Raw genomic sequence first — 19,726 nt, forward strand, 5'->3', positions numbered from 1 at the left:
GTAAATCTGGACTGATCTGAGAACATTACACTCGCCCATCGACGATTACCCCAATTTCTACGCTGCCTATACCATTGACGCCTGATTGTCATGTTCTGGCGTGTTAAAGGAGGCACAACACGCGGTCGTCGCGCATGCAAATGGGCTGCATGTAGCCGATTTCTAATCTTTGGGGTGTAACTCGAATTCCTGTAACTTTTTACAAGTTTGCAGAAAGCTGATTGATCGTTCGTCCTCGATTTCGCAGGACCAGTGTAGTATCTCTAGGACGACCTGAACGAGGTCTATCATCAACATTGTGTGTTTGCTGGTACCGGTTCCACAGTCTGCTGATCACAGACTATGGCATATTAATCATGTGTAGAACCCATTTGAAGTAAGCCAATAGCACGTACACGTTCATCATGTTGAAGACGTCTCATTGCAAATTAAACGTAACACACTAAAGCAAAGATATGCTAAACAGTAAATCTTATGCAAGAACCGATAGGAAAGCAAACAGGGATAGGATAAACCAGCACGCGGCAGTTTTTATCAACCCTTCCTTGAAGTGTCAAATTTGACAATGAACCCCTCCCACGTGTATGGCGCTATTGCGTGTCGCAGGTGCAGCTCAGTGGTTCTGTTGGGGCGAAAAGTTCTTCATCTGTGAACATACTCTCAAAGCATATTAAGTGTCCATGACTATTTATCATATCACAACCTGCATAGGTATTTGTATTTCAATATCCTCTACTTTTTTTTGAAGAGTATATATTACTGTCTGTGCCACAACATTGTATTCTATATTACTGAATATGCCACTAACACCGTATTGTATGTTTATAAACAATATTTATTTCCATTCGCCCTTCCAGAAATAATCATTCGACATACAACTTTCTTTCCTCACAAGAACATGACGGGATCTTCAATCGGAGAAGTTTATCCAAATGTTCTTTCGCAAGTTGTGCAAAGTGGAATTCTTCTTATACCGTGTCTTTCCGAGGTTTACCCTAGAAAAGGGGTACGTATTTTATAAATTGACCGATTATAGTTCACGAATTTTGGGTCACGGGGGAATTTGGGCCACGGGTGATACCGGGTATACTGCTAGTATTAATATAAAACTAAAATGAATAACAATGATTTAACCGAATAACGCCCGTCGCCAACAGAATCAGTAGCTAGTTATCTCCCCATATATTTGACTATGAACTTATATATCCTAAGATTGATTATTTATTTGAATAAGCAACTTTAATGCGTGTCAAATCATATACATTGCACCATACCACCCCTCTACACAGGCTGTTTAATTTGTTCTCCCTTTTCTCCTTTTTTTTTACGAATTTCGACTTTGATAAATGAAGGTCGCGAGGATATAGTTATCCGAAATACATGTACAAACAAAATACATTGCTTTTACCCGTGTTATTTGATTTACCGAATAAAAAATGAATTTGACTTCAATTTTTGTAATTCCAGTAATCTAGGATGAAATGATTGGTAAGTTAACATGATTGTTATTTATCTCGTCACGACTACATGATTAGTGAACTGATGGGCAGAGTCATGTCATTTGTCTTTCACTGGTTGTTTTGTTTTCACAATGAAAACAAAGACGTGCTTTTAATGCATAACGCCATGTATTTTAGATCGATGTCGTTTCGTGATTCTTGGATCTTTAATGCAATTAAGGACATAAAGATCTCATTTATCTATTACGTCATAGCCTATAATGTACTGATTATTTGGGACCAATCTAAATCATTTTACGTTATATATAATTCTTTTGAATAGTTATTTTATAGACAATTCGATAAAAAATAAACTAATTATACCTGAACATTTTAACTGAAGGACTAGGGGGCCTCAGTCATCCGAAATAACATATAATCTATATGGACACTATAACATAATATGTATGGACATTAAAACGTGTAGACTTTCTGGACAGTATAACATTATAATATGTATGGACATTATAACACTATAACATATAACATATAACCTGTATGGACAATAAAACATATAATCAGTAAAAACATATAATTTGTACTGGGCAGAAAAGTATGACGAGGGAACAAGATCACCCAACCACTCTTCTCTCGACAGTGTTTTAAAGTGACATTTTTACATACAGGAACTTTTTTCATGTCTTTACTTTTTTATGCCTCTTTCGTATGTAAATAATCTTAATCAAATCAACCCGTCCATAATATCATGTTATAATATATTGGACGTTAAGTGTGACTTTAGGAGTGCACAAAGCTGATTATTTTTTGTTGTATAACTGAAAAAAAAAAAAATTTTCTTGATAATTAGAAACAACGACTAGGAAAAGTAAATGGAGTTTCTGTCAAGTATATAGCATATTAGGATCCAAATAGAACTGTAATTACGGAAATTCTCCTTTCGTTCTCCCTTAATTCACAAGTGCCAAATACAATCAGAGTCAACAATATGGTATACGTTTACATCAGACCTCATCAGTTTTTGTTCAGTTGGTTCCACAATGTACCAGGAAGTGAGACTGAATTATTTAATTGACTTATTGATTATTTTATACCTATTTTTGGTGCGTGTCTGTTGTTAATGGCATTGTATTGCCTACAACAATCGAATGGCCAACAGGCTTGGTAAAATGCAACCTTTAAAGGGACAACACGATAGGAATGAAATACAATGTATTACATCAAAACTATACCTAGCTTTATTACAAAATAGCCTATAACATAAGGTTGTTCAAAAGGCGTTTAATAATGTTCACCCATGGGGATTTTTAAAACCTTGATCCTGGATTACCACGTATCGTGTATCATCTCAATCTAGATAATCCCATGCCCCTGTAAGTAATGGTGAATGTTGGATCAAACTATCTTTAGTTAGTACCCTCTTACATCTTCGTCAATATATTATATAAGCTACATATTTTTACGGTATAGCTATGATTAAATTCTGACTATTTGTATTAGATTATGGCTTGCTTTGTGTAACCGTTAAAAAGAGTGTTACTACCAGAAACGAAGTCCGGGTTCAACCATTGCTTCGTTAAGTAGGTATACTTATTCCTGTTCGTTTGTATACGTTTTACGTATGTTAGAACCGGATTACGGATGAATGTTTTCTCTAATATTTTGAAAACCGAAGATATATCTTTCTGGGAATTATATAGAGTAATGGTCCAACAGCGCTGAAAGGAATGACAATGTCCTCGGTGCATTTCGGTATTCATGTGCAAAAGCGTAAAGTAAATAGTTAAACGATCAAAGATATGACACGTTCGTTTTTACCGTATTTCATTTGCATTGCTAAATATTAACGTGACCATGTAGCCAATTTGTGTAAAGCTGGTACTCACAGAATGGCTTACCAGGAAAAACAGTAAGAGCTGCATTTTCAAAAACTGATCAGTGTTCTTTGTTTCTCAAGAGATAATCCCTTTAAGCCTATCTCACTGAGGACTGTTGATAAAAATCGCTGTTAGAGACATGAATTGAGCAATATTCACGATTTATTGTATAATCGTAATAGCGGATGATTGCTGGTTACTGATTTTAACATGAGTTTGCGTTTCAGAGTGGTTAAATACAGAATGTCCAATATAATTATTTTGTGGTCCATAGCTATGGGGTGAAATGTGGATTTCTGTCGGAAGTAATGCCTGCAGGAAAAATGCTATCAAGTGGACCAAAAGAGAAAAATGATTAACCTCTAGCCGACAACCTATTCACCATATAACCTCTAACCTAGGTCGATAACATATTCACCATGTAACCTCTAACCGTGACATACAAATAGACCGACAACATATTCACCACATAACCTCTAGCCGTGACATACAAACAACCTATTCACAATATATCCTCAAACCGTGACATACAAATAGACAGATAATATATTCACCATATAACCTCTGGTCGTGACATACAAACAAACTATTCACAATATAACCTCTAACCGTGACATACAAATAGACCGACAACATATTCACCATATAACCTCTAGCAGTGACATACAAACAAACTATTCACAATATAACCTCTAACCGTGACATACAAATAGACAGATAATATATTCACCACATAACCTCTAGCCGTGACATACAAACAACCTATTCACAATATAACCTCTAACCGTGACATACAAATAGACAGATAATAAATTCACGATATAACATCTAACCATGACATACAAATAGTCAGATAACATATTCACAATATGACGTCTAACTATGACATACACATAGACAGATAATATATTCACAATATAATCTCTAACCGTGACATACAAAGCTAGTCGTAAGTGTTCAAATGAAAAACAAAATAATGATTTACAAGAAAGAGGCAAAAAGCGACCGGTCTTTAGGCAATATTACGGATAGAATTTCGGAAAACGCTAAGAAATGATGTAATTTAAAAATTAAAACATTTGTTGAAATTTTTACGACCAGTTACACTAGGCGACATCGTGTATGTTTAATACTCAGGATAATCCTTTGATTTACATAAAATTGTGACGTATATAGTTTAGTCCCACTTGCCATAAAATTAAGCAAAAACTCGAAAGATTCAGGTTCCTGTTTAGAAGATATCCTCGGGGGTAGAGTGATCAACTCGGTGGTTTAATTACAACGAGAAGTGGTTTCCTAGAGAGAGTGAACATACCCTACTCTGAGCTCTACTTATAGGTGAACTGGATTTCAGACGCCGAAGGTTATGCAGTGTACAATGTTATGTTCAAATATTAACATACCTATCTGGCTACTTTTTTATAATGCAATGGTGGAAAAGAGTCCTTGGATAATTAATATAAGACTTATGACCTGGGGATTTACAATTCCTCAGACACTTCACTTGGTCAGACAGTATTAAACTCCGTTTAAGACATTTTTAAGGCTGAGATTAGCGAATTAAAATAGTCTAGGCTTCAAAGATCAAATCAATACGTGAGCTAGTTTTCTATATTGGTTAGAGAATCTGATAAATGTATCGCCAAATGATTTCAAACAAAGTTACTTCTAATTTGATGTATTCGGAAATAAACTGGAATAAAATTAAGCGTAACGTCTCTCAACCCTCTGCACTCACCAAACAAACTGATATATTAGGAAACGATGAGCATTATCTGACTGAATTATGGGAACATTATTCTCTCGAGAATAATTAGACCACCTGTTCCACTCACAAAATTATAGATACAACCAGCATAATTTAAATCTCCAATTACAATTTGGTCATTTGAATAATATCGACTCTTATTGACGTCACCATTCTTATACTAGAACGTTCGTCAAGTCATTGCCTACTGGCACATGCTGTTCTTTTTTTGTTTGTTTTTTAAATGGACGTGGCTTGATATATCTTGTGTGCGTGGGTGTGTATATATATATATTTGTTCTCGGTAGTTTGAATATTAATCTCAATCAGTGCTTACGTATTATTTAGGCCCTCGGTTAAGAAATGGTGGTCTCTGTTATGAAAACAACAAAGAAGTTTTTAAACCTTTGTCACAAATGTAAAGAACCTATGTTTTGGTCAAATTAAAGTATTGTAAGGCAAGGGCGATATAATAATCTCTCAATTCCAGTGGTTTCTATTTGACCACTCGACACTAACCAGATAATTTGGGGACTAATATCGATATATTTGTTAGCGGGAAGATGCCTTTAAAAGTCGGGAAAACCGGAGAATACCCACGAGGTTAGGCAAGCAACCCTACAAACACAGGATGGGACGCATGACTTGCATAGATGACAGACCTTATGATTCACAGATACGCGTTAGACCCCTCTGTCCATTACACCACTTGTGACCAATGATCAACTTAATAATTTTATAAGAAAGAAGTTGCTTACATGAGTTTCTTTTTGTTCCATTCCAGGTATTGAGGCTCACAGATCAGGAATAAACCGATCAGAGGAACTCTTTTAAAACAAGAAATTTAAGGATGGCTACTAAGACATCACAAGTAACAGAAATGACAACCGCAAACGTGACGTTTGGAAACGATAGTGATTTTCTTAACTCAACAGAAAGTCCGCCTATGCTTATTGATCAAGAAATCAGGACAATAAAAATAGCCGTCCAGTCTGTGATTTTGTACTTAGCCTTATTTGGCAATTTGTTTGTGTTAATTGTACTCAAACTACGTAAGCAGAAGTTGAGTAGAATGCAATGGTTTATTGTGCACCTGAGTTTAACTGACATTTTTGTGGCTATATTTAATACCATGACGAACTTGATTCAGGATATAACGATTGTTTTTCAAGGCAACGATTTTCTGTGTCGCTCTGTGAAATATTTTCAAGTTGTCGCTATGTACGCTTCGTCCTACGTACTAATTATGACAGCCGTAGATCGTTACGTCAGCATTTGTCATCCGCTTACCAGTCAGACCATGAGTCCCAATCGAGGACATTTAATGGTGCTTGGAGCATGGATAGTCTCATTACTGTTCTCCAGTCCACAGATCTATATATTTCGTTACATTCCAACACAAAATGGATCATGGGATTGTTCAGATCATTCGGTAATGACTGAGAACTGGATGTACCAAGTTTACGTCACGTGGGTGTTTATCTCCATCTATGCAGTTCCATTCATAGTTCTATCGGTGTGTTACGGACGAATCTGTCACGTGGTATGGTCTAGTGCTCGATCCAAAAATAACCTTGACCTTACCGCCTCGACCACCAGGCGAACTCAGAGCAAGAAAGGGCCGTTATGGCGGATATCGTTCAAAAATAATGACGCCAATTCCGTGACTCAGAACGATGAAGGGTTACTTAAAAAAAGCAGCGTTAATCCGAGGGGCCACAGTAAAGCCATGTCCAAGTCAAAAGTTAAGACCGTCAAAGTTACTTTAATAGTCGTCATCTGTTACCTAGTTTGTTGGGCGCCATTTTTCATTGCCCAAATGTGGTGGATCTTTGATCCCAATGCGCCAACATCAAGTAAGTATGCATAACAACATTGTGTTTTCTATGTGATAAAATAGAGAAACGGCTTCAGGTAGTCTAGATAAAGTAAGCAAACCCTAACCCGTGAACGACACTACCAAAGGCAATATAATTTATTTGCATGGTCACACCATCAATATAAAAAGACATGTATAAGACAAGCGCATTCAAGGCCAATGACGACAGCCCATCTCGTGTCCCAATAATCAAAGCCTTTCATAAGATTTCGCGGAATTTTCTGAATTACGGGTTTTGATTTGTAGGTTGATCTGACGCGACCAAGAACATTATGCTCATTAATAAACGCACACTATCAAGAAATGTCGTTGGATCAAGATGTAATGGACGGGGAAGAACCTACGCGATTTTTAAGCAAGGTTTTCACTTGTGAGGGTTGCGCCTGCGGGAAAGATAGTGTTATGCAGTCTTTCATAATGGACGTAAAATAGAGCCCCACCAGTGTTCCATTGGACTTACACGTAAAGGAACCCATCGTGGTTGGAATTCAAATATGATCAGATGAATATGTAGGTATTTTCCCAGTCGTATTACACGCTGAAAAAACCGTATGTTAGTCTCAAAATGACCAAAGTGCCGTGGTAAGATTCATTCCACGCCATTAGTTTCTTTATGTTGGATAATGCTAGGTTCCTACTATAACGATTCACGCTACGATTGAAATTGTGGTTTTAATTGTGGAGTAAACGTTGTGATCCTATCGGCTCTTATCATATATTGAGGTCAATCGTAGCAATCGTGGTGGTCGTATCGAACCGTATCCGAACGTATCTGCACGTACCAAATCGTGTTATTCTCAGAATGACATTTTAAAATCATTGCACATGCTCGCCATGTAGATCTATATGCATGCGCAGTGAGGGAGCGTTCAATTACTTCCGCTGGAGGGAGCTTTAATTTAGCTATCAGGTTACCCTGACGTACAACGTTATCTCAATACATTACATTTCTCCCCTTTTAAGATATGAAATTTAAGATGAAATAAAAGATGTAACTTTTACGTGAAAATTACAAAATTAAAGTTTATGATCCAACACATTTAGAGTCTCTTGTTTGGATGAACACTTTCTTAACTGTAACTAGAACTTTTAAAACTTCAAAACTTTAAGAGTCCATGAAATATGAACTTTCAGATAAATGTTCTGACAAATTATAGATTAAGGCGCACAGGAACTCGGGTCGCTCGGCTCGAGCGCCGCAGTGTCTCTGGTTGGTTTGGTGACTGCACACTCTTCGTCAGGGTGTCATCACGAGTTGTTTGCACGTCATCTCGAGTTGTTTGCACGTCGTCCTGAGGTGTCTGCAAGTTGGTCGGAGGAGACTGTGTGTTGTTCTGCAGTACTGGGGTTACTGTCTCTGGAATCACAGTCAGTTTGTGCTCTGGCACTTCGAGGCGTTGTTTCATGTGGTCCATGTGACGTCGTACTTTACGTTCATCATCAAGATGGATGTCACAGATAGAACTGGCTATTTTCAGTACAGTTCCCGGAATCCATCTTTGACCACTTCCAAAGTTAGTGACATAGACTTGATCACCAACTTGGAATGTCTTGGCGTGTGCATGAGCATCTTTGTAGGCCATTTGCTTGCCCTGTTGTCGTGCGACTTTTCTAGCCTCGTCGGGATGGACTAAGTCGAGACTGGTTCTCATCCTTCTGCCCATCATCATCTCAGCTGGAGAGTGCGGTACCTGAACAGGAATCGGGTTACCTTCGATTCTACTGTACCGCCTTCCATTTACTTGATTCCTTCTTTCAGGGTCTGTACAGATCTTTCTGCTAGACCGTTAGATCCAGGGTGGTAGGGAGGAGTGAATATGTGTTCAATCCCATTTTTGCACATAAACTTTTGGAATTCCGCACTGGCAAAGCATGTACCATTGTCTGATACTACAGTCTTTGGGAGTCCAAAGATGGAGAAGCTTTCTTGCAGTTTCAGATGTAGCGGAGGTTGTCACGTGTACGTCAATCCACTTGGAATATGCATCCACTATGACGAGATACATTTTTCCATCAGAGGACCGGCATAATCAATGTGCACTCGTTGCCATGGACCACTGGGGTACTCCCATGGATGAATGTTCACTGGAGGAGTGGCTTTCCCATTCACCTGACATGTGTCGCCTTCCCTTCGATTTCCTGGTCCATGCCTGGCCACCATACATAGTGGCGTGAGAAAATTTTCATCTTCACCATGCCTGGATGTCCTTCGTGTAACAGTTCCAGTATTTGTGCGCGGCCCTGTTCCGGCACAACTACACGTGGTCCCCACAGTATCACACCGCCGTGTGAACTCAGTTCATTTCGTCTTGAGTAAAATGGTTTCAGGGACTCATCGCTTACTGATGACGGCCATCCGCTGTTGATGAATTGTCTCACCTGTGACAGTAGTGGATCGTAGTTTGTCCATGTTTTTATGTCTGTTGCGGTCACTAGTGTTGAGTCCAAGAATTCCAGTAGAAACAGCGTTTCTGGAGGAGTGGGTACAGCAGGAGGTGTGGTATCCAGTGGCAACCTACTCATGGCATCTGCATGTCCAAGGTCTTTCCCTGGTTTGTAGACAAAAGAGTAGCTGTAGGCAGACAGGGTTATAGCCCATCTCTGGATGCGTGGAGAAGACATAGCTGACATGCCTTTCCTTTCTCCAAATAGGCATTGGAGTGGCTTGTGATCGTTCGAGATCAAGAAGTGTCTTCCATAGAGGTACTGGTGGAATCGTTTAATTCCAAATATGAGGGAGAGTCCCTCCTTTTCGATCTGCGAGTACCCTTTCTCTGCCTGGTTTAGTGTTCTGGACGCAAATGATATGGGACGCTGGGACCCGTCTGGCATCTTGTGAGAGAGGACTGCACCCAGTCCGTATTGCGATGCATCAGTTGCCAGAACTACTTCTTTTTCACTGTCGAAGTGGACTAGAATTTGTGCTGAGTGAAGTAGTCTCTTTGCTTCTGTGAATGCGCCATTCTGTTTGGCACCCCAATGCCACTTGGTGTCTTTCTTTAGAAGGTAGTGTAGAGGAGCTAGGACGGTAGAGAGGTTTTGCAGGAACTTTCCGTAGTAGTCCAAGAGGCCAACCAAGGAATGACTTGAGTTCAGTCACGTTGGTAGGAGCTGGTGCGTTCACGATGGCTTCTACTTTCTCTGACACTGGGTGTAGACCCTCGGCATTGATTCGGTGTCCCAAGTACACGACGTCTGGTGACTTGAACTCACATTTCTCTCTCTTGATTCGAACACGTGCTGTCGAAAGTGTCTCCAGCACAGTGTTGAGGTTTTCCATGTGTTTGGTATCATTCTGTCCAGAGATGATAATATCGTCCTGATAACCACCCGTCATTGGAATGTTCTGTAAGAGATTGTCGATACAACGTTGGAATATCCCGGGTGAGGATGAAATCCCGAACGACAATCTGTTGAACCTGAATAACCCTAAACTATAACACATACTTAAAATAAATCAGTAATTGTTCTTCCATAAGTATGTGTTATAGTTTATTGCTCTATCCAGTTACTAAATGCCTCTGAATAACCCTCTATGTGTGTTGATTGTCGTGTAGCCCTTCGACTTTTCATCTAGAGGAAGTTGAAGGAAGGCGCCACGGAGGTCTGTCTTCGTGAATGATTCTCCTCCTGAAAGCTTGGCATACAGATCTTCAATCCTTGGGATTGGGTAGGGATCTGGCTTGCACGCTTGATTCACTGTAACCTTGTAGTCTCCGCAGAGTCGAACTGTTTTGTCGGACTTGACGACAGGGACTATGGGAGTTGCCCAATCAGAGTGTTGTACTGGCTCTTTTATCCCTTCTTCAAGGAATCTGTCAAGTTCTTCATCCACCTTTTCCTTCATGGCGTAAGGAAGTGGTCGTGCTTTCAGGAACACTGGCTTCGCATCAGGTGGAATGTAGATTTTTCCAACTATGCCCTTGATTTCACCTTGTTCTTCGAAGATGTGAGAATATTTCTGGAGTACATCATCAATGTTCTGAGGAGATGATAAAGTGTTCAGTTCATCGAAGTGCGTCACGTTGAACAATCGTATCCAATTTCTTCCGAACAGACTTGGTCTCTCTTCTTTCGCTACAACGATTTGTGATGTAGCTGTTTGGTTCTGAAAGGTGATGTTAACCTCTGCACATCCAATCAGGTCGACAATGTTTCCTGTATATCCCCGTAGAAGCAGTGAACTCTCTTTGAGAGGAGGAGCATGTCCTGACTTCCATATGTTCTTGAATGTATTCAGACTCATAATGGAGATACTTGCGCCGGTGTCAAACTGCATCGTTACAGGCTGACCGTTCATGACCACTGTAATCATGATAGGTTCAGTTGTTGATTCAGTTATGGTGAAAAGTTCATATTCTTCTTCTGTGTCACTTATGTCTGACTGATCAACATTTTCCAAAAGATTTGCTTGGTGGCGTTGTGAACGTTTACGTTTAAAACAAGCACGTTTGATGTGTCCCTTGATATGACAGAAGCTGCACTCAACATCGACATATTTGCACTGATCTGGGTTATGTGAGTCGTCCCCACATCTGTAACACTTGCGTCTTTTCCCCTTATCGTATGAAGGCTGAGGTCTGTCATTTCTATTTAACTTTTGGTGACTACTGTAGCTGTCTTTTGGTTTTGAATACTGTTTCTTCTTTACAAAGTTAATGTCAGCAGAAAATGTGTGTTTCTTTCCAGTAGGATTCTGAATGTCAACAATGTTTCTAGCTGCCATTTCCATACCCTGAGCAATTTCCAAAGCACGTTTATAGTCTAGTTTTGCTTCAGACAAAAGTCTCTTCTGAATTGCATCATTTGCAACACCACAAACTATTCTGCCTCTCAACATTTTCTCTAATTCTGCCCCATAATCACAGTGTTCAGCTAAACGACGTAGTTCTTGCCACATATTCAGAGATAGACTGACCCAGTTGACGGAAACATTTGTACCTTTGTACAATAGCTGACGGTCGGGGATGATAATGTGTTTGAACAACTTCCACTAATTCCTCAAAAGATTTATCCTTTGGTCTGGCAGGAGAAATTAAATTCCTTGCGAGTCCATATGTCTTTGATCCCACACAGCTAATGAGAATTGACCGTTTGATAGCAGCGTCTTCAATTTCATTTGCCGTAAAGTGTGCTTCAAGCCGCTCGGTGTAACACGTCCAAGTTTCAACAGCTGGGTTGAATTCCCCAAATTTACTGCTGACAAACATCGTTGAGATGTAGTAGGTTTGTCCTCGTCGCCAATTACGTCATATACTGATCTCGACTGGGAGTTAATAGCTTGTTTATTCTCAGAATGACATTTTAAAATCATAGCACATGGTCGCCATGTAGATCTATATGCATGCGCAGTGAGGGAGCGTTCATTTACTTCCGCTGGAGGGAGCATTAATTTAGCTATCAGGTTATCCTAACTTACAACGTTATCTCAATACATTACAAGTTCCTTTTCAACTGACCAATCAAATTCATGTAAAGCGATATCCCAGTAGATTATGAAATATATCACACAGGCGATATCTACTGTAGAATGTATTATTGGGTGATAAAAGGTTTCAAATGCTTGTTTGTAAAACATCATATAGGCCTATTACTTCTTATTTATTTGGGAAGTTTTTATAACAACATCTGGGGGTAATTTCCAACTCGGTGATGGTGGGTGAACTTGACCCCTAACTCTTCTTTACCTGGTAATGCCAATAGTCAATTTCCTTTCTTCCATTTCCCAGTTTTAACCATCAGTTTACATCCGGCCTGTCCAACCTCGTGGGTTTTCTCCGGGTCCTCCGGTTCCCTCCCACTGCTAAAGACCCCTACGCGCAAGCGATTATTGAAATAAAATTAAATCATATGTTAGTCCCGAAATGACCTAGTTTGTGTCGAGTGGACGTTAAACCCCATTTCTCTCTCTCTCTCTCTCTCTCTAGTTTACATCCGAATCTTATTTCGTCTACAAACGGATCTAAACCTCGATGCAATTGTTTATAAAATAGACGAAAAATAGGTTTGTAATATGAATGTATATAAAGTGATTTATATTCAGTGTTGAAAAAATTTACTGGAATTTCTAATCAATTATGTTCGGTGAAATACATGAACAGTCAATATATTATTCACAATGAGTTAGCGGTTAAGTTCCCTCAAATGTAAGAGTACCAGGTTTGATTAGGTTGATTTTGTTCACTAATTTTAGTTTCGATTTATTATTATTATTTTTTTACAAAAAATGTTGGTCTTTCGAAGCATCAATATTGACTTATGAAGATGATTATTCTCAATGTATAGGATACCCTTTTGTGTTAAACAAATGAACATATGGCATTTAGAATACGTTCAATTGCAGACAATTCGACCGAATCGGCATTTGTATTTATTTGAATTTAAGCTCATTTTTTTTATCGTCAAATTAGAAATCCAGCTTCTGGATCTTCACTGTATAAATATGACGCAGAGGAAAAATTCCAATAGTCTAAGCCTTTAATTATTGATTTTAGATAAAGGAAACCTGGTTAAGTTACTGGCCGGTCAAACAGACACTTAATTAAATCAAAGCTGTTTATTTGACATTCAAATGTGTGTGAAATAGCTTTATTTTACGTACGCTTCCACTGAAGTGATATCTTAGACAATTACATGTTATATATACAAAGTGAATTATGTACAAGGTGATTAGCGAAAAAAAATTAAATGGATTACAAAATATTTATATATGTACAGAACGAAAAAAAAAACAAGTAATGACGAGACGATACATTCAACTCCAATTCTGTGCCATTTATAGTTTTCAGGCGACAATGAAAATAGTTAATTTGGATGTCTACATCTCTCCTTTATCTAAATCATAAATTTGACAAGTTGACAGAAGTGGTGTAATAAATTGGCCATTTAATACACATTTGATGATTAATCACCAACTGATTAAATATCAGTTTTTTATCGCTTGCTTTCAATGAGCATCATTTCCAGTAACTTGGAGTAGTTTAGCTCGTTTCAATCCAGTTTCAAATTGAATTCGATGGGGGATCTTTGATTTTGATATGATTCTTTAGGCGACCTGATGTTTTTGGAAACTTTTATTGATATTGTACTATAAGTACCGCTCACTTTAATTAATCAACTCTGATTTACGATGCAATAAACATTAATGTTATGTCATAACCAGATAGACTTAGATAAGTAATATACTCAATCCATAACTTTATTTCTTTAGTACCAGCCATTCATTCCGTTGGACCGACTCTTAAAGATTTATGCATGACACAAGCCCATTTTTAGTCTACTGCCTTAGTGTTGATGATTTTCAGGTTGTTGACTTGTTATAATTTGAGGAACACTCAAAAGGGGGAAGGGTGGCTTCAAGATCAAGGGGACCTCCGTCATAAGCCTTTCCTACACTGTAGTTTTAAATATCCGTCACCATCCTCGGATTTGTTCAATTGTGTTTAAAACAACCTTTCACGATCATCTTCCACTAGTCGTGGGGGTGGAGAATTTCGAGGGGCATAGGACCTGTTTTCGTCGAAATCCGGCCCTTCATGGATTTATACTTATGGGTTGGCGTAAGCTACCAGCCTTGGGTTCAATTTGTTGTCATTGTGTTATTGCGGTTTGCTGTTGTTTTGTTTGTCTGGTTTTGGTTTTTTAGAGGGTGGGGGGGGAGGTAGGATGTTGTTTCTAATCCAAATATTGGTCATGAGATTACAGTGTTTTCAAATCCAGGGTTTGTCTTCAGTGAGTCATCAAATAAATGAGTAGGTCTAGCGACATTAACAGTTGTTAACGGTGGCGTTATTCCAATAAAAGAAGACAGTGCTATAATCTGAATTTGATATAAAACTTTAAGAGTCTGTAATTTCTATGTTTTATTGAGTCGTTAGAATTTGCAGCAGAGCAAAAGTTACATAGGTTATTTCTACCAGGTTAGCTTTCATGACAGAAACATGAAAGGGTTGACATAAATATCAATTTAATAAAAATGACATATCGACAGAATAATGGTTTATTATTTAAAATGTTCGGAAGTCCAGTACACACGTTTTAACAATTAGGAAATGGCGAGTATCGAAAATGGGTTGCCCCATGATATTAGTCAAATTTGAGTATCTTAATGAAACTGAAATCCTAACAAAAATCGCTATATTAACTAAATAATGATATGGTCCGAAAGAAACAGGGCATTATATTCACAGCATGTACATTGACATTCTCTTTTCCCACAGATAAATATTATATTTAAAGATACATTTATTGCAACATAATTAAGTCATCATTTGAACGACAAAACCGGTTGGTGTTGGTTTTTTTGAAAAAAAAAAGTAATGGTATTTCTATGACCAGGAAAAAGTTAATAATGCCTAAATTGCTTAATTGGCCAACAATAAAGTGATGAAGTTAATTATTACCATGCGTCCAGAACCATGTCTGCATTCGTTATTTTCGCCTTGAGATGTACTATATAATGTCGACTACGTTAATCTCTGTAGACTGACTAAAAATATATTTTTCTCGGCAATTTGAATATATGTTATAATCGATGGGTATGTATTTAGGCTCTCGAGTGTTAAAGAATCAACTTTATGTATGTTGAGCATACTCCAACTATTATTGCTTTAACAGTACAACCACCGTCTGTTATATGAACCAAATATTATGTACACGCATTCTAATACCATTTGTTGTTTCTGTCCTTAAAATTTGTGTTTTTGGTATTTTACTCTTTACCTCAACTGGTAATGTCATGGCTCTGGCTTTTGCTTTAAAACAAAATTTCTGTCTAGTCCAAAAATCTAAAGATTAATAAAAATTGTTAAATTAAGAAGTGTCCATGTATATTATATTACTTGTTTTCGAGATGTCCTTTATAACAGCTAGTTGATCTTGACCCAGGTCTGCATTAACCTTCTTAGTCCCGAAATGACCTAGTTTGTGTCGAGTGGACGTTAAACCCCATTTCTCTCTCTCTCATTAACCTTCTATTCTCTAGTAGGTCCATCTTCATTAGTCCGATATTTTCTAGCAGATCTGTCTTCATGAGCCCGATATTCTTTAGCAGGTCCATATACATTAGCCCGATATTCTCTAGCGGGTCTGTCTTCACCAGCCCGATATTGTCTAGCTGGTATGTCTTCATTAGACTGATGTTCTCTAGCAGGTCTGTCTTCATAAGCCCGATATTCTCTAGCAGGTCCATCTACATTAGCCCGATATTCTCTAGCGGGTCTGTCTTCACCAGGCCGATATTGTCTAGCAGGTATGTCTTCATTAGACTGATGTTCTCTAGCAGGTCTGTCTTCATAAGCCCGATATTCTCTAGCAGGTCCATCTACATTAGCCCGATATTCTCTAGCGGGTCTGTCTTCACCAGCCCGATATTGTCTAGCAGGTATGTCTTCATTAGACTGATGTTCTCTAGCAGGTCTGTCTTCATAAGCCCGATATTCTCTAGCAGGTCCATCTACATTAGCCCGATATTCTCTAGCGGGTCTGTCTTCACCAGGCCGATATTGTCTAGCAGGTATGTCTTCATTAGACTGATGTTCTCTAGCAGGTCTGTCTTCATAAGCCCGATATTCTCTAGCAGGTCCATCTACATTAGCCTGATATTCTCTAGCAAGTCCATCTACATTAGTCAGATATTCTCTGGCAGATCTGTCCTCTTTCGTTGGTATATGTTGATTCGGATGTTGTTTTGGCAGTTTTCCAAGTACGAAATAACGTATGATTTCTTTCTATAGTAAACCAGATACCTTTTTGAGTTGCTCACATTATGCCAAGAGATTTCTGTTTTTGCTGTGCTTCTGTATGATGAAATAATATATCTTATTTCTTGTTGGCCATTACTTTTTAAGTGGTCGCCTCTTATGGTTAGAAATGTTTGCGGTCTTTTAAAGTTAAGAGTACATGTAATTGCCAAATACAACCCATTTCCATTTTATCTTTTTTTTTATTTTTATTGGTTAAATCAAATTTAACAAATATAACAAAATTGTGGTATTTTCTCTATTACGACATACTAACAAAGTTATTGAACAAATCCAATCTTTGTTCAGCAATCAAATTTTAAATTTTCTTATAAATCTGTTGGATATACAATAGGCTATAATTTTCTTGAGATAAAGGCATTACAAAGATGCCACGTGTAACATCATTACTAGGAAATATAATATCGTGGGCTTTTGTCTGAAATAAAATAAAATCGCATCATTATGTGAATTGGATGACATAGTTTTAAATTTAGACATGTATTAAAGGCCCACGTCCAGTTTTCATTGAACAAGAAAACCGCCGAATCACGTACTATTTCAACAAGAAAAAAAAACGCAAAAAATCCCTTTGGAATAAAAAAATAATAAACCGCCAGTTGATGTACCGTTTCAGAATATTTTATTTATTCCATTATATGTGTCCTCAAGGGGGATGATTTTCTTTAATTTAGGTGAAAATAGAGTATTTAATTGGGATGTCCTGATCTGTTATCTCGATTAGTCATGACAGACTATGTTATCTCGATTAGTCATGAAAGGTTATGCAAAAGTCGGTTTGTTTAAATGTTTAAGGTTCACAAAATCGATTGTAATACCAGCATTGGTTTTATCTATGGGTGTAGATTACCATTCGGCAATACAATTTCAACACATTAAATCTTATGAAAATGGCAATGTTATAAAACATTATGTTAAAAGGGGTCTAGCCATTTAAAATTACTAGAATAAAATATATCTAAATTTAAATTTCTTGAAATACAAAATAGATGTCTGGAATCCAAATGTCATTTTGTGTTCAATTAATGATCAGTGTCATTTGATCTGAATTTAATGAAACTGACACTTGCCAGAAGAACAAGAGCATTTTACTCCTGGATAGCGTTTTATTATATAACAGCGTGGTAAACTGCGTCGCGGTTTCACTCGGTCCCCAGTTAAAATTGGCACTTTGTGTGCAAGTAAAATTGTAGGCATACAGTACATTTACTTAACAGATTTAACTAGACTTTAATAAGAAAAATTAAAAAGTATTCTTGCAGATCTAGTTTGTTTTTATACAGAGTAAAGTAACGTGATAAATTATTTTTTACACAAAACGTAGAACCAAACAGGCTAACGTGTGGGTGTATCGAATCAAACCGGAATACTGGCTAGTAACATGCGCATTATAAACGAATTATAAATTCTAGAATATACGTTTTTATGCATTCATAAACGCATACCGTCTTCATTAACTCAGTCGGTGGAGAAACTGTCTAGGACGTTAAACCCCATTTCATTCATAAACGATTTGTGAATTTTAAAAAGTTACGTTTTTAGACATTCTATTATGAGAATTATTAAACATGTAGTTCACTTTTCTTTTTCTGATAGTCTGTGGGGTGGGATCAGGGCCTGGGTGGGTGTGTGTGGTGGGTGGGGATGGGGGGAGGTGTATGTACATGTAATAACTATAGATGGCTTATAGTCAACAATATTTGCTAATCTCACCATTTATATTTCATCACGTATTTGAAGAGAATTGAATTTAATCGATCTATTTAACTTGGGTATAAGCATTAACCTTATCAATATAAGACAGTCACTGACCGCCAATATTTTCTAACTTCCGTCATTTGTGATTAAACTTAACGAGTCGGACGACTGGCATCAATCATTTCATTTTGGCCTCCTTCTAATCCAGCGTGAAAAACATCACTGATACAAACGACAGACATATTCTTGCGTCTAATCCATCAATTTCTACTTAAGATAATCACAGTATTGCTGTACATCGACCCTGGTATAACTAGGCGTATGATGCGATTTGACTTCGGTTCAGAGAATGGTGAACCCCAAAACATGGGTTTAATTTCACCCGAATAACTCACATTACTCAAATTATTAACGGATACAGAATGAAGGTTAATTCACCAAGCAAAATATGCAAAACTGTTGCAATATATGCCCGAGAAAAGAATTGCTTACAAATTCTTACTTGATCAAAAACAATAGACGAAGTATTAGCATTAGAACAGAAACAGCCCAAACATAATACAGACATCGTGAAGATCTTCTTTTATACAGAATTGGCTTTTACTGAACTGGACTTAACAGTATGAAATACCATTTTCTATTCATGGTTGAAGTTATCCATAATGACATGAAAGTGAGATTCGATTGTGATAAGCACAAGGAAAAGTATGTCAACAATCTACTTACTCCACTAGTTAAACTATCTAAATAGTTAATCTGGTGAAGCAGTAATTGAAATAAAGACTTGTCTTGACTAAACTTGACTATATGAATAATAAGTTCTACTCAACGTTAATCTCTCTTAGATACATAACGACCAGTCATGTCTAGCATTGTAAATACAACATTACAAAAATACCATTACAAGCATACTACATCATGTATACGACACACGTCAATACTTTAGCAAATTGAAGCTTGGCATGTCTAGACTCCTTTGTTTTGGGCAAAAGTAAAAGTATCGATTGAATCAAATTTTAATGTTAAATCTGCCTAAACTTCAAATTTTAGATTTTCAGGAAGAGACAATCGTGATGCATGTCACAGAGTTGAGATATAACTGATTATGTGTTCAACAGTCGACACAGTTTAAGCAAATAACAGAAACTAAACTTAGTAAACAAACTGACTTCGACCTAAGATGTCAAATCCAACATTTAAGATCTTGCGAGGCCCTTGAACGAAATAACACATGATTAGATGAAACCAATTCTGACTTAAATTTTAAATGATTTTTAAAAATGCAAAACTTTAAACATTCATAACTT

The 19,726-nt window shown here is 37.5% G+C and overlaps 1 protein-coding gene across 1 annotated transcript in view; it reads left to right on the top strand.

The window, feature by feature from the left end:
• LOC126831836 (annetocin receptor) overlaps positions 1 to 19,726 on the top strand; it is a 53,863-nt gene that overhangs the window by 27,071 nt on the left and 7,066 nt on the right. The window contains exon 2 of the mRNA XM_050562473.2: positions 5,866 to 6,937. Coding sequence (XP_050418430.1) covers positions 5,932 to 6,937 — 1,006 coding nt within the window. The 5' untranslated portion in view covers positions 5,866 to 5,931. The remainder of the gene's footprint in view (positions 1 to 5,865; positions 6,938 to 19,726) is intronic.

The sequence above is a fragment of the Patella vulgata genome, chromosome 9 (assembly GCF_932274485.2).
Source record: "Patella vulgata chromosome 9, xgPatVulg1.2, whole genome shotgun sequence".
Taxonomy (NCBI): domain Eukaryota; kingdom Metazoa; phylum Mollusca; class Gastropoda; family Patellidae; genus Patella; species Patella vulgata.